This window comes from Equus quagga, chromosome 5 (assembly GCF_021613505.1).
Source record: "Equus quagga isolate Etosha38 chromosome 5, UCLA_HA_Equagga_1.0, whole genome shotgun sequence".
Lineage (NCBI taxonomy): Eukaryota > Metazoa > Chordata > Mammalia > Perissodactyla > Equidae > Equus > Equus quagga.
This window is the reverse complement of record NC_060271.1, coordinates 125,182,170-125,198,889: the sequence shown is the minus strand read 5'-3', so window position 1 is coordinate 125,198,889 and position 16,720 is coordinate 125,182,170. Positions and strand designations below refer to the sequence as shown.

Below are 16,720 nucleotides of genomic sequence, written 5' to 3'. Positions count from 1 at the left end.
AATGTGAAAACAAAGAAAAAACAAAATGTATAATATGTGGTAATATTTTTAAATGCACTTACCTTCTAAACTGTTGATATGTTTTGTATCTATGAGTCATTATCTCTTCCAGTAATTTAATAAACCTTTTTAAAGTCCTTACTTTATTATCCAGATCAAGATAAGTTTCTCTTGCCTCTTGGTACTGCCTATTTTATGAACAAAATAGTAAGTAAATAAATGACATTCAAAGAAATATAAAGAAAAGTAAAACCTCAAATATATTTAATGAGGAAGAACAGGGAGTGCTGAGGGGACTCACTTCAGAAGTAGCAGCTTTCAAAAATCTCCAGACAAAATGTGTGACCAGAATGAGTGTGTGCTGCCCTGGCTGGGAAGAGCTGTTAGCAGAGATGGGCAGGAAGAGAGCCCAAGGCCTGGAGAAGGCAGAGAAAGCAGGCGAGGAGAGCGCCGAGGTGGGGCCGAGACGTGGCAGATCCTAGAGAATGCCGGCAAATATACACCTTCAAAAAGTGAAGGGATCACTCTGGGAGCCAAGAAATGTTTCCCTAGTGACAGACGCCAATGTGGAAACCGCGGAACACAGGGTGAGCATTAGGATCCCCCAGAAGCCCAGCCTGAAGGAGACGAGGTCAAAGAGGTAGAGAAGGCAGGGCTACTCAGAAGCACCACCATGGAGGCAAAAGCTCACTGCTGGGGGCTGGCCCCGTGGCCGAGTGGTTAAGTTCGCGCGCTCCGCTGCAAGCGGCCCAGTGTTTCGTTGGTTCGAATCCTGGGCGTGGACATGGCACTGCTCATCAAACCACGCCGAGGCAGCGTCCCACATGCCACAACTAGAAGGACTCACAACCAAGAATATACAACTATGTACTGGGGGGCTTTGGGGAGAAAAAGGAAAAAATAAAATCTTTAAAAAAAAAAAAAAGCTCACTGCTGGAGCAAACGAGAAAGTTCCAGACAAGGTATGAAAGACAACCCTGGCCAAGGCTCCCACAGCTCCCTGCCCCATCGTTCTTCAAATGCCAGTCCAGGAAAATCCAACCAATTAAAAAATAAAAACAGAAAAAGCACAAGCATAGCATCCATACAAAGATATTTATGGAAAAAAAACAGGTGGGAAAGAGCAGCAAAAGTCCCCCTATGGACAAAGAAAAGTTCCTAGAATAATGTTGTCACAAAGAAGATGAAGACTGTAACTGAACATCACGAATTAAAACAAAGCAAAAGATGAGACAACTACTACCAGGAAGGACTACCTCAAAGCAGAAATAGAAGAACTGAAAGAAGAGATAAATCAAGGAGCCTGGAGAATAGACACGCAAACAGAAGGTGATAACCAGAAAAGAACAGGAGGAGAAGCAAGAACTCACTTGTAGAACCCAAAGTGGAGGAGGTGGGGGTTAAACACACACACACACACACACACACACACACACACACACAAAGAACAAAGACACAAAGACAAAAAGGGAAGATGACGCACAGGGGCAAACAGACAACACAGAAAACATTGGTAGACAGAGAGATCATAAATGAGAAAAGCAGACAAAATGGGGCAAAAAACAGATAAAATGATTAGACAAAATAACTAGCGAAAACAAAGGATGTCCAACATATGCACAACTGAAGACCTCAAAAAAGGAAACTAAACAACAGAACAGAAAATATTTAAAAAGTACAATATAAGAAAACTTTTAAAAAATAAGACAAATCTACAGAATAAAAAGCACAGTGTATACCAGGGAAAGGATCACAGAACCTGACACTCCGGACAAGTTATAGGACTTGATAGACAAGTGTCATCATAAACAGACACTCAGGAGAAAAAGGATTTTATACCAGGATAAGCTATCGTTCAAATTCAAAGCTAGAGACAAATGGTTTGGGACATGCAAAAACACAACAAACACTGTTCACATGGCCACTCTTAAGGAAACAATTAGAGGACAAACAACTTTCCTACATAGACATTTGAAAAAAGATAAAATACATTCCTCACACCAAAAATATTCACAGAAAAATGAAAAAGTACACTAAAAGATCGCAGAAAAAGAAATATAAATAAATGGTCCTTAAGACATGAAATGATATTCAACCATAGGCAATATATGTGAAATGCAGATTAAAATTACACTGAGGTATATTCTTTCTTTTAGGAAATCCACCGATCAGGAAAAAGAATCTAAGATGATCACACATGGTTTAGGCTGTGGGGCAAGAAGCACTCTAACACACTGCTGATGGGAGCACAAAATGTACAGTCCCTGAAAAGGGGACTCTGCCAAAATGGGGTTTATCCCATTAAAAAAAAACCCTGGATATATACAAAATGACCTACATACAAAATTATTTCTTGTGTACCACCATTTATAATAGCAAAAGATTAGATTAAAACTCAACTACCCACCAGTAGGAGATGGTTAAATACTGTGAAATTACAAAAAAATAATGAGAAAATATGTACTGGTATGGAAAGATCTCCAAAATATATCACTAAATCAAAGAAAGCAATCTGTAAAACAGTTTATATAGTGTTACCTTTTGTATCTGCAAGAATGAAAAGTAACATATACTCATGTTACCTTGTATTTGCATTCAGAAACACCAAAAACATATTTAATAAATTAATTTAGTAAAAGGAAAGAAAAGTAGAGATGATGAGACTAGAGACGAAGTAAAAACTTGTCAATGAATGCTTCTTACAATGTATTTTTAAAACAATGCAGTATTATCTACTTTAAAGAAAAACTTCTCTTACTATTTTTATGTTTTTTCTAGTGTTTTCCAATGTTTTTGAAAACAGAATGGAGATCACTCCTGTTTCCAGCCTTTTTTAATATGAAAAGTTCTCCATAAAGTGTAATTTTCTACTATAATTTAATCTATCCTACAGTTGTGCACTATTTCTAATTTTTCAGTCTTATAAATAATGCTGCAATAAACACATCTGAGCACAAATTGTTTTTCTCATTCTGGATTATGTTATAACAACAAAGCTACTTGGCCAAACTGAAATTTTTGAAGGTGTTGACATAAACTGCCTTAATGCTTTTTAGAAAGACTTTAATAATAATAATATCTAACATACTGTGTATCTTATATATTCTGTTTATCATGGATCATCTCATTTAACCTTCATAACAACCCCATGAGGTAAGTACTATAATTTTCCCATTTTATTTTATAGATGAGAAAACTAAGGTTCAGAGAGATTAATTTTCCAGTCATGTAAGTAGGTAGCAGAATTGCAATTCAAACCAAGGTACTACTGCTTCAGAACCTATGCTCTAACTATCCTAGAGCTTTCATTTTTACCAGTAATATAAAAATATCCACTTCACTGAAATCTCACTGACATGAAGTATAAGTGTTTTTTTCATCGATATATATGAAATGGCTTCTGTTTTGATTTGCATTTCTTTGATTATTTGTGAAGCTGAACATTTTCACGTCTATATGAACCTTATAGGTATAAAAATGACATTTATGTTAAAATGTCACTCCATAAGTTCTGCAATAATTCAGAGGAAAAAAGTTAGTTTATTATTAATAACACTAGTTTAGCTATAACTATATGCCATAGCAACACTTCATCCAAGTTTAAGATTTACATATAAACAGTTACTTTTTATGTCTTGATAATATATATGGATAAAATAATCAAACAGAAAAGCTACCAACCACTTACCTCATTATTTCCTCTCGATCTCCATGACTAGCATGTTCTGCCTGTATCTTTTGTCTTAATCTATTAATTTCTTTGTCTAGAATTGATGCAGATTTTTTTACTTCTATCCGCTCTGGGCAGATTTGTCTTGCTTGTGACATTTTCTCCTAAGATAACAGATGTTTAGTATCTTTAAAACTCTTCTTTGATATAACAATTCATTGTACTACTCATGCCAAAATGTGCAAAGCAAAATTCTGAACTTAATGTTTAAGAAATGTATTTTAGTTACATTTGGTATCAATGTTATTTCTCTAAGCTTTATATTGAGAATACAGTCCAGCATCATTATAAATCTTCAAGAGAAAACTGCATTACTGTGCACAACTTTAATAATTTGTAAGATCTCCGTTAACTTCCTAGAGAAACAAATTTTACGTAGCAATTATGAAAAGTTTGGCATCCAGGGCACTGAGGTCGGACAGCTTTCTGTGTGTTTTAGGAGGCACTCTGAACACCAAATAGTATTGAAAACACCAACAAAAGCATCACGTTCATAGACTATTAAAAACCTCATTTCGTATAGTAAGTCTTAAAGAAGTAAGGCAATGGATTACAGAGTTTAGATCATTTTCCTAAGAAAAGTTGGAATCCATCTCTTCTAGTTAGACCAAGGTCGCCTTCAACTTATTCTCTAAAAATAAGGCTGCTGCTGACAGTTGTCAGCAGGGTGTCTGGTAAGGAGAAGCTGAATTCTAGCCCAGCCCACACCACGCTACTCAGAGCAAGGGGTGCCTTTTTCTGACATAAAGCTGCTATCCACATGCCAAGCTGGGCATTTAAGGAGCTATATTAGAGGGAGTGCCATTTTCCAAATCCCTCAGAGGCACCATATGGGACTATTGCCTAAAGTCCTCTTCACGTCGGTCTATTTAAGTCCCCACACTTGGAGAGTCCCCAAGCCTATTCCTGTTGATTCACCGAAACAGTTGTTACTCTGTACCAGACAGATATCCATCAGACAACTTGTCTATGGTTGGAAACATGACATTAAGGAAACAAACTTCAATAAACATGACTAAGAATGTAAACAAAACATAAAAAAAAAAAAATGATGGCTAACCTCTAGTTCCTTTTCCTTCATATCCAGTTCTCGTCTCTTTTTATTTAAAGTATCCAAGTGTTCTTTTTGTTTCTCTTCATAGTGCCTCTTCCCTCGTTTTTGGTTATCCACTTCAGAATCAGCCAGGTTTAATTCATCCTGTTTGAATAAAGCCAAAATAATCTATAAAGAAAAGATTGTTTTAAAAAAATTACCCGCATAGGTACAAAATTAACTGACAACTCAATAAAGTGGATAGGAGCATGCTGCTTGAAGAGGCAAGTATGAAAGTTCCTGTCTGTATGTACCTGAGCGAGGAGTTTCCCAAAATTAAGAAGTTACATTATTCTAATCAAATTCTTATATGAAGTCTCCATATATTATAGTGCTTTCAACTTTATTTTGGTAAACAAGGTAGTTTTGTGGGAAGCTACATTAGCCTGAAAAGACTTAAAACAATGCAAGTGTGGGCTATTTACAGAGGCCACTTGGTTTTAAAAAAGGTGACTCGGGGTGGAGGAGGAAAGGATGCAAAGAAATTTAACGGACATTTAGTCATCATTTCGGGAGATATAATCTCACAATTTTGAGCACAAAATATAACTGTAAAGAAGCTATCCCAAGATCACTTTAAAAATAAATAGCAGTAGACTATGATACGGTAAAGATGCATATTGTAATGAAGAGCAATCACCGGGGAAAAACAAAGTTCTGGCTAAAAAACCAGTAGAGGAGATTTGAAAAAGGAAGACTAAAAGTTACTTGGCTAATCCCAAAAGAAGGAAATAAAGAGAGGAAATAGGAGAAGAACAATTAAAACACAAACAGCAGCCAGCCATTACTTTGAAGATGAAATACTGAATGCTTTCTGTTTTAAGAGCAGTACCAGGTACTATAGCATTAAAAACATCAAACATATATCTAGAATACATAAAGAACACTTAAAACTTAACAAGGAAGACACGTAATACAAGTGAAAAAACGGCAAAGATTTGAAGTCATTTCTCCACGGAGGACATACAAATGACCAATAAGAAAATGAAAATTTGCCCAACAGACTTAGACATAAGAAAAACACAAATCAAAACCACAATAAGATACCACTTCACACCCAATTGGATGGTTAAAATAGGAAATGCATACGATAACAAGTACAGGCAAGGATGTGGAGAATTTGGACACACAAACATTGTTGGTGAGAATGTAAAATGGTGCAGTCACTTTGGAAGATGGTTTCAAAGTTCCTCAAAACTCAGTATAAGCATGTAGCCCAGCAATTCCGCTCTTAGCTATCTATCCAACAGAAATGAAAACACGTATCTATCCAAACACTTGTACACAAATGTTCACAGCAGCAGTACCCAAATGACCATCAACTGATGAATGGATAAATAAAATGAAGGACACCCGCCCAATGGCATATTACTAGCGAATACAAAGAAATGAACTACTTATATATCCTGGAACAAGGATAAACCTGGAAAATATGCTAAATGAAAGAAGCGAGCCACAAAAGACCACATACTGTATGATTTCACTTACATGAAATGTCCAGAACAGGCAAATCTATAGAGACCGAAGTAGTGGTTGCCAGGAGACAAGTGGTTGTGCAGGATACAAATCCTGAACATATTTTGTTAGATTTACATAGAAATATTTCTCTTTTTTGAGCAACTGTGAATGGCACTGTAATTTTAATCTCAGCATCCACGTGTTCATTGCTGGTATATAAAAATACAATTGATTCTTGTATGTTTATCTTGTATTCTATGACTCTGCTGAACTCATTTATTAGTTCTAGGAGTGCTCTTGTAGACTTGGAATTTTCTAAGAGAACAATCATGTCATGTGCAGGAGAGAGAGTTTTATTTCTTCCTTTACAATCTGTATATGTTATTTCCTTTCTTGCCATATTGCACTGGCGAGAACTGCCAGCATTGCATTGAGTAAAAGTGGTGAGAAGGAACATTTTTGCCTTCTTCCTATGTTAATAAGAGGAAGGTTGTTAGGAAGGTTGCAGGTTGTTTGTTGATGCTCTTTAATGTGTTGAAGAAGTTCCTCTTTATTTCTACTGGTTTCTGAGTTTTCTTAAAATCATGAATGGGTATTGAATATTGTCAAATACTCTTTATGCACTGATTGATACAATTACACGATTTTTCTTCTTTAGCCTGTTAATAGGGTGGAATCAGTCTTGCATCCCCAGAATGAACCCTATGTGGTTACTGTAAATAATCCTTTTTATGTATTGTTTTTCTAATGTATTATTTAGTGCCATAAATTTCCCTCTCAGCACTGCTTTAGCAGCATTCCTCAAATTTTGATAAAAGTGTGTTTTCATTTTCATTTGGTTCAAAATATTTTAAAATTTCTCAACACTTTCTCTTTGGACCATAGGCTATTTAGAAAGGTGTTAGTTTCATGTATTTGGAGATTACCCTGTTACCTTTCTGTTAATGATTTCTAGTTTGACTGTATGGTGATTAGAAAACACACTTTACAATTTCAACTCTTAAATTTGTTGGGTTTTTCTAATGGTCCAGAAGATGGTCTATCTTGGTATATGCTCCACAGACCCTTGAAAATAAGGTGTATTCTGCTGTAGTTGAGTATTGTTCTACAAGTATTGATTAGATCCTGTAAGTTGATGGTCTGTTCAGTTTTCTAAATCCTTACTGATTTTATGTATAGTCATCCTTTCAATTGTTAAGAGAGTTCTATCATATTTTGCTGCTTATATGTTGCACCTCTGCTATTTGGTGCAGACATTTAGGATTGCAAAGTATTCTTGGTGGATTGATCCTTTTGACAGTATATAATGTCCTTCTCCATCTCTGGTAATTTTCTTTACTTTGAAGTCCTCCTTATCTATTTTAATATAGGTGCTCCTGCTTTCACTTGATTATTATTTGCAAGATATATAATTTTCCATTCTTTTGTTTTCAACTTGCCTATACGGTTATATTGGAATTGACCCTCTTGTGGTTAGCATACACTGTAGTCATGTTTTTAATCTACTTTACCTGTATCTGTCTTTCAATTGATTTATTTAGACCATTCACATTGAATGTAATTATTCATATTTTAGGGCTTAAGTCTGTCATTCCATTGTTTGGTTTGTTTTTTGTTTATCTGTCTTCTTTATCCTACCTCATATGGGTTACTTGGACATTTTTTTAGGATTCCATTTTGATTTATCTACAATATTTTTGAGTGTATCTCTTTGTATAGCTTTTTTAGTGGTTGCTCTAGGTGTTAAATTTATATTATATATACTCAACATCAATCTACTGGTCATTATTTTACCAGTTTTAGAAGTATGCAAATACTTCTTTTCTATCCCTTTATCCTTCCTAATTTTTAATAAAATTATCTTAAACATTTCCTCTACATATTTAAGAATCACCTCAGACATATGATAATTTCCGCTTGCTTTCTAAACATAATTTCAAAAACTCAAGAAGAGAAGGTAAGTCTATTGCGTCTACCTATTTCTTTGTTTATCTTGTTCTTCTTCCTTCGTGAAGTTTCAAAATTCCTTCTTTTATTGTTTTCTCTTTGATTAGAGAACTTCTTTTAGTCATTCTTTTAGAACAAGTCTGCAGGCAATAAATTCTCTACTAAGTTTTCCTTCATCTAAAAGTTTTGATTTTTCCCTTTATTGCTGAAAGACATTTACGCTGAACATAGGATTATAGGTTGACTGGTGTTGCTTTCAGCACTTGAAAAATGTGCTACTTCCATGTGGCCTCTATGGTTCCTGATGAGAAATCCGCTATCATTCAAATAGTTTTTTTCCATATAGGTAAAGAATACCTCTTGCTGCTTTTAAGACTTTTTCTTTGTCCTTAGCTTTCAGAAGTTGACTGTGATGTGTCTTACTGTGGATTACTTTGGGTTTATTCTGTTTATGGTTCACTCACTTTGTTTAATCGGTAGGGTCAGGCGTTTTGCTAAATTTGGGAAGTATTCAGCCATTATTTCTTAGAATACCTTTTCAGCCCTGCCCTCTTTCCCCTCTTTCTGGGACTCCGATGACATAAATGTCAGATCTTTTGTTACAATCTCACAGATCCTTAAGGTGTTACTCAACTTTTTCAGTCTATTTTCTCTCTGTTGTTCAGATTAATAAGGGATGGTAAGAAAATATTATGAACAACTTCAAGCTGAATATATATGACAAATTTAGGTGAAACAATAAAATCCCTAAGGAGAAAACTTAAATAGCTCAGTATCAACTAAAGAAATTAAATTCATAACGAAATTATAGGCCACAAAGAAAACTACAGGCCAAGACAGAGCTTTGCTGGTGAATTCTATTAAATATTTAAGGAAGAAATAATTCCAAATCTGCCAAAACTCTTTCAGAAAAGGGAAGAGGAAACGCTTCCAAACTCATTGCATGAGGCCAATATAGCCATACAAAAAGAATCAGGGAAAGACATCACAAGAAAAGAGAATCAAAGACTAATGAACAAACATAGCATCAAAAATCCTTAATAAAATTTTGGCAAGTTGAATCTAATCACTTCTAAAAAGGAAAATAATTATGACTGTAAGGGGTCTGCCAAGGTGACTTTAATATTTGGCCAAAAAAAATCAATATTATTCTCTGTATTAATTAAAAAAAAAAAAACCCAGATGATTATGGTTTCCAACAGCCCATAATCCCACCCCTAGGTATTTAACCAAGATAAACAGAACTTATGTTCATACCAAAACCTATACTTGAAGGTTTATAGTAGCTTTATTCATAATCACCAAAACAGGAACCATCTAAATGTCCTTCAAGAGGTGAATGGATAAGCAAGCTCTGGTACATCTATAAATGGAATTATAACTCAGCAATAAAAAGAAGCTATTGATACAGACAACAGTATGGACAATCTCAAATACACCATGTTAAATGAAAGAAGCCAGACTCAAAGGTTACCTACAATATGATTCCATTTATATGATATTTTATGTAAAAGGCGAAAACACAGTGATGGAGAACCAATCAGCGATTGCCAGAGGTTAAGTGTGGGGGAGGTTTGACTAGAATGGGGCAGCATAAGGGAATTTTGGGGGGATGATAGAACTGTTCTGGATCTTGATTGTGGTGTTAGGTACATAACTCTATGCATTTATCAAAACATATAAGTTTGCACAAAAAAGAGTGAATTTTACTGTGGGTAAACTGAAACACACATTTTTAAAAGTGCTATATTCAAAATATAGATGAAAGAGAAGACCAAAGCACTAGAAAAATGTGTTACTCAACTATTCTAATTACCCCAAATACAGCTCTAAGCAAGATAAAGATGCCAATGCTGAACACACATGTGAAAGGTTACATAAAATTAATTCATGAAATGTGAATGGAAACAAAGTACTATTTCTAAACGTTAAATATATCACTTTGTGTACATGCTTCTGAGTTCATGTATAACTAAATTAAACTGAATGTCATAAGTACACATTTGATTATTTTACCTCATAATTTCACATATGAATGGTAGTCAAAATATATTTTCCCTTGTTATTGTGACCATGGGAGTTTGCCATATATTAGGGTATATACAGTATATGACTTTCTTTAAAGGAGGCATAGCTTGGTGGAAAGATTTTAGAAGATGATATATGCACACAGCCATTAATTATGGCCCCTTTCTCAAAGAACGATCCATAGATTGACTATATTATAATCAATTTTGACATTTTAATAAATAGATAGATTTCTAGACTCCACCTTTGGAGATTTTGTTTTAGCAGGTCTGGAATTCCCGAATCTCGATTTTTAAAATAGCTCATGATTTAAGAACCACCAAATGAGGGTTTAGATTGTCAGATAGTCTGGTCATTTAGTTTGATACACAAAGACTTGTACACAAATGTTAAGAGCAGCTTTATTTCTAATTGCCCAAGAGTAGAAACCCATATATCCATCAACAGGTAAATGGATAAACAAATGGTATCAAACACAACGGAATACTACTTGGCATTAACAGGGAATGAATTACTGATTCAAGTAAAAATATGAATATCATAATCAAACAGAAAAACTTATTCTAGTCACTCACTTTTTCTTTCAAAACAAGGAGTGTATATACATTATGTGCTTAGACAATATTAGGTTCTGAAAAAAGTCAGATCAAAAAAAAAGCAGGCGTGCATAATGTGTGATTCCATTATAGACAATTCTAGAAAATGTGCAGACTATAGTAACAGAAAGCAGACTGGTGGTTGCCTGGGGACAAGGTGCAGGGAGTGGAGAGGGATAGATCACAAAGGGGCAGGAGGAAACTTCGAGCATGAAGGGTATGTTCCTTTTTCTAACTGTGTGGTTCCACAGGCATATACATGTCAAAATGTATCAAATTGGACACTTACATGTGTATTTACTGTATGTCAATTATATCTCAATGAAACTTTTAAAAAAGGCTCCTGATTTAAGAACCACCAAATTAAATTTTAGCTAGTTTGCCCGTTTCTTTTTGACCTTAGCACTGTTCATATATACTATGATTATCATGACAGGCCTCATTAGTTGCAGCTATAAACAAAGAAATAAACACAAAGCAAAACAGCAATAAAAGCATCATGAAAGACAGAATATCTGGAGATATCCCAAGAAGGAAAAGAACTTGTCAAGTATCTAAAAATACAAAATATTTACCTCGTATAACATATAAGATTGAGGCTATTTCCTAATCTAAGAATACAATTCATTGCATCTTGTTCATACTGCTAAAAATAACTATTACCCATGGTAGACACCCGATCATACATAGCTTTTATAAAGGAGTTCTGTTAAAAATAAAAGCATTGTTACATGGAGGATGGAGATAAGCTGTTCCTTTACTCCAGAGTGAAAGAAAATGGGTGCAATTTATGCAGTAGGAAATATTACAACTAAAAATTGGAATAGCTTATGAAACAGAATGGTTGAACACCAAGTTTTCTAATCATTTTTGGTGGAAACTTTCTAAATAAATAGGCCCACATTTGCTTTAGGGAGCCAAAGGGGTAAACTATATCAGGATATATTTGGGCTGGTTAATCTTTCCTCCTAAGAACTTCGGAAAGAAAAGACTTAACTTGTAAAATAGTATGAAAAGAACTATAGATGCTAATATCCCTTTCTCCACTTTTATCATGGCTGTTTGATTTGTCCTTGTATATTTAATAAATTTATGTTGTGAGTACCATCAAATTTAAAACTAAAAGGGAAGTAAGAGAGTATTTCATTTCATTTCATTTTGCTGATGGTGAAACAGAGACGTAGAGATATTAAAAGCCAGTTGATGACATTCATCCTGGTTTTGGGGTGAGGACTAGGATGGATTAGGTCTAAAATTAAACTTTGATATGGCCCTAAACCTACAGAGTTTCTAGCCTTTAAGAAATTACAGCTTTTAAAAAAGAGGCTGAGATGCTAGAAGGTATCACTACAAACAGAATCATTGAAAAATTTTATTCTCTTGGATGCCTAAATAACCAATTCTAGTTACTTAGCAACACTGGATAAATTGTTACAGTATGTATTACTGTCACTTGTTTCACATAAACCTACATTAATTATGAGGTTTTAAAAACTATAAAACATTAGATCTTGGAATTTTCAAAAGTACAGTCACCCTCAATCCAAATAAACTCTCCGTCTATATCAGAAACTGAGAGGCCCTCCGACTCCAACAATGCAAACCATCTATCTTCGTAGGTTCAATGTGGGTCACACTCCCTGCCCAACAAATTTAATTTGCAACTAAAGCATTAAGTTTGCAGTATAAATCAAAGTAAACTGTTCAGTGAGAAAAATATTCCTGATGCTAAGATTTCATTGACTACATATTTAAACAGTAGTCTACTCCTCACCACCCCTGACACGAATGAACAAAGGTCCTAACAGCAAACAGACCCTATCTAGAAGCTGCTAATATATCATGATGGCAGCTTCTCAGGAATTAAATCATCCTGCTGGCCAAATCCTCTTGGTCCTGTCAATGCTGGCCTAGGGTGGTGTGACACATCAAAGGAAAAGGTCCTCGGCTACCGGCTGGTCGCATGCAGGTTCACTGAAGACTCATCTCCTCGCTGTCAGTTATCTGCAGCCAAGGCAGAGAGCTAAGACCAAGGATTCTTACTGCCTCCTGCTCACATCTGCTGCTCCTGAACTTGTTTATAGACTCCAATTCCAGGAGCTGCTTTAGCCTAGAGGTCCCTAAAAGAACAGAACACAGCTTACTCTTCATCATTTCTTGTTTTTAATTTTAAGTTGTCTGCGATAAATAATTTATTTTATTTCTTCTTATTCTATTTTCTCTTAACAACTACTTTTGTCTTCTTTGTTATCTTAGGTGTTTTTGTCTTTTTAATTCTTATCTTTTGTAGCAACTACTTTCTTGTCTTTCTCAATATTATCTTTCCTCACAACTTTAATATTTAAATTTTATATTCTTCTTAATCAGTTAATTTATAAGCCTATTTTCCCATTTATTTATTCTTATCTCAAACAGAAAAAACGAAACCACCTTGGGTTCTAAGGGCAGACAGGAATCCCAGCTCTATGCAGAGCAACTACAGAGAAATCCACCACAAACAAGGGAAAGCTGTTTCTAGGTGGCTCCTCTTATAACTCCCTTTAATATTCTCCCAACTCTTTTAAATTACCTTTTCCAAAATTTTCAATGGAGACAATTACAATAAAATTTATATGCATGCAAATTCTTTTAAACTTTTAAACTATCTAAATACATTTTGATTCAACGGGGGTTAATTTTCCTGCAAAAAAAGGGGAGGTATATTAGAATACCATCAACATACCTCTCCTGCTCTTAAAATATTTTATTCATTCTTCTCAGCCTCTTATAAATAAAATTTGAAGTTCTGAGAACAATTGAGCTATTCACAAAAAATGATAATGACAATAAGCCATTGATAACTAAGCTAATAAACATGGTGAAATTTACACAATTTAATTGGGAAATAACTTTATTCTCCCTAAATTTGGTTTCAAAAAGCATATGTTAAAAAAAATGTCAATTAAATTCAAGCTAGAATATAATTGAGACACGCCAAGTAACAGGAATTGGGGAGTACTTTATGTGAAGTTGGCTTTTATATCAACTAATCCTTGAGTTTTCTGAAGGAAAGGTGGGACTAAAGAACAGGCAAGCAGAGAAACAGTATAGACAGACAAGACATCCCTGCCTCTGGCTCTAAAAAAAGAAAAAAAAATCATAAAATAAAGAGGGAAAAAAAGCTGTAATCTTCTGGAGGAAAAGGAAATTTGGCAATCTATTCTTCTAAAGGTATGAACGGAAGTGTTTAATTCTAATTGATCTAATGATGAAAATTTGGTTTCCATCCCATTTTTATGTGGTTATATTTACATTTAACCATAAATTCTGGGTTAGGGCAATATCTAGTGAGTACATTGTAGATATAGAACTGAAACATAAAATATATACATAACAGAATAACAATAATATATACCTTAAGTGGATCTGCTAGCTCGGATAGCTGATTGATTTTCAGTTTAATTGCATCATACTTGTTTTCTGCTTCTATTTTCAGACTTTTAAGATATTCCATATTTTCTTTATGTTGTTCCATATTTTTCTCAACCATTTTCATTTTGATTTTATTTTCCTGAGCTTCATCCTCCTGGTTACATTTACAGAGCACATAGAGTTAATTAAAATATGTAAGTTATCAAATAAAAAATACTACAAAACAATTCTGAGGAGAAATTGAAGGTTATAGGCAAATCAGATCAAAGACAAATACAAAGAACACTAGGATATTTTCACATCCTTAATGGTAAATTAGGAAGTAGAAAAAAACATTTAAACATAAAAAGGGATGGGGGCTGGCCCTGTGACCTAGTGGTTAAGTTCAGCACTCTCCACTTTGGTGACCCAGGTTTGGCTCCTGGGCTTGGACCTACACCACCTGTCAGCCATGCTGTGGCAGGACCCACATATAAAATAGAAAAAGATGGGCACAGATGTTAGCTCAGGGTGAATCTTCCTCAAGCAAAAGAGGAAGATTAGCAACAGATATTAGCTCAGGGTAAATCTTCCTCAGAAAAAAAAGAGAAGGGAAAACATGAGCAGACAAGTTAAACTATATTGTGTTTGAGGTCATAATCAAAAAGAATAACTTTTATTCTATCTACTCACTTTCTCTTTTAAAATATAGTGTACATAAATGTATATCTTGTGCCAGACAATGTGTTTGATGATGAGTCAACAAAGATAAAGACGACATAGTCCATACCTTTAAGAAACGTAGTCTATCAATAAAAGGAATTAAAATAGAAAAACCCAAAGTGAAAAATAAGATTACTAATAAAAAAGGAAGACAAATTCTCATTAGAATAAAGCTCCACTGGCACAGCGGCTTTATGAGTCTTGTTTCTTGTTGAATCCCCCAACACCTAACATGGTGCCCAGTACAGAGTAGACACAATAAATATTTATCCATTTTAACAAGACTCTACAATCTATGTAATCCGTGGCTTACTGCAACTCAAAGAAGCTAAGCTGAATATTATAAACAGTTGCCTGAAAAAAAGTAAAAATAGAGTAACAAATTTGTGGTGAATTAAAATGAAAACCATTAACTTGGAAAAAAAGAAAATAATGCAAAGAGACCAACTAGAATTGACTAAAAGATATCCATTACTAATGATACTGATTAACTCTGAAAAATGCTATGCTAGGCAGTTTGGTTTGAAAGGGCATGGTTTAAAAGCACAATTAAGCTGTGATAAAGTTTTGTTTTGTGTAGTAGAAGACAAAATCAATTATTTTGCATGCAAATGATATAGACAAAACAAAACATTAAGGAACTTGAAGGCCAGATGCCAGGTAGTTTCTACCTTATTTGAAAACGGAGATACCAATCAGAAAAAGTAGCCTCAATTAAAAGGATTTAGAAAAACACCTGAGAGTAGGTGCTATTAACCTAAATGATAGTTTTGTCCTTTAACACTACACTTAATTTGAGGAAAAGAATCTTACCAAGGTTGCAATATCTACAGACTGGTGTTCTTCTATATTCTCAAGCTCCCGAATTTCGGAAATAGTTTTTCTTATTTTCACCTGAAAAAAGTATTTAGATTTTAGTAACATAAAAATAAATAAAAGATAAAAATAAAAACCTTGGAAAGGATGTTACTAATCCACAAAGTTCTCCTCTGCTTTATGTTACAGAAGGATTCTGGAGTTAATGAAAGAGACAGGTTAGCATTAAATGAACCAAAAGTAGTTATTCATAAAGTCTGCCATAATCACCCTTATTGTTAATCCATTCCTATGCAAAAAAATTTTAACTACACTCCACCTTAGTATTTAAAATGATGACAAAGTTGAATTCACAGAATATTCAGAAAATATTTTTCTGAAACACCCAGTCTCAAGTTATGGAACGATTACTCTGATCCAGTGGTTCTCGAAGGACAAGCCAAGTAGCCCCTGGGTGCCTCTGAGACTCTTTCACGGGATCGTGAGGTCAAAATTACCCTCATAAAAACACTAAGACATTAGTCACCATTTTTGGTATCACTTTCTCACAAGGGTACAAGAGGTTTCTAACTCTATGATGTGTACGAAAGATTTCAACAGACTGACTGCAGAAGCTGATATGACAATGCAGCTGAATTTTATTAAGCCAGATATTAAAGCTTTACAAAAACATAAAAATGTCAATCTTCTTACTAAATATTTTTGTCTTTGGAAAATAATGTTATTTTTTATAAAAACATTATTTAACACACAGTGAGATTATTATTTGTAAATGAACTAATAAATATTCTTAAATTTTGTTTTACTGTTTAACAATGCAAATACTGACCAATAAAACCCACATAAATGAAACCTCTTTTAAGGGGCTTGAGGCCAAAACGTTTGAGAACTACTCCTCTAACTAAATGAATGGGAGGATCTTAAAAATAACTTGGAAGT

At 34.3% G+C, this 16,720-nt stretch overlaps 1 protein-coding gene across 4 annotated transcripts in view; it reads right to left on the bottom strand.

The window, feature by feature from the left end:
* SMC6 (structural maintenance of chromosomes 6) overlaps nt 1-16,720 on the bottom strand; it is an 80,458-nt gene that overhangs the window by 14,627 nt on the left and 49,111 nt on the right. For all 4 annotated transcript variants that reach the window (XM_046661572.1, XM_046661573.1, XM_046661575.1 and 1 more), the window contains 5 exons: nt 15,779-15,859; nt 14,247-14,417; nt 4,791-4,928; nt 3,689-3,834; nt 63-188 (listed from right to left, as the gene is read on the bottom strand). In XM_046661572.1, the coding sequence (XP_046517528.1) occupies nt 63-188; nt 3,689-3,834; nt 4,791-4,928; nt 14,247-14,417; nt 15,779-15,859 (662 nt within the window). The remainder of the gene's footprint in view (nt 1-62; nt 189-3,688; nt 3,835-4,790; nt 4,929-14,246; nt 14,418-15,778; nt 15,860-16,720) is intronic.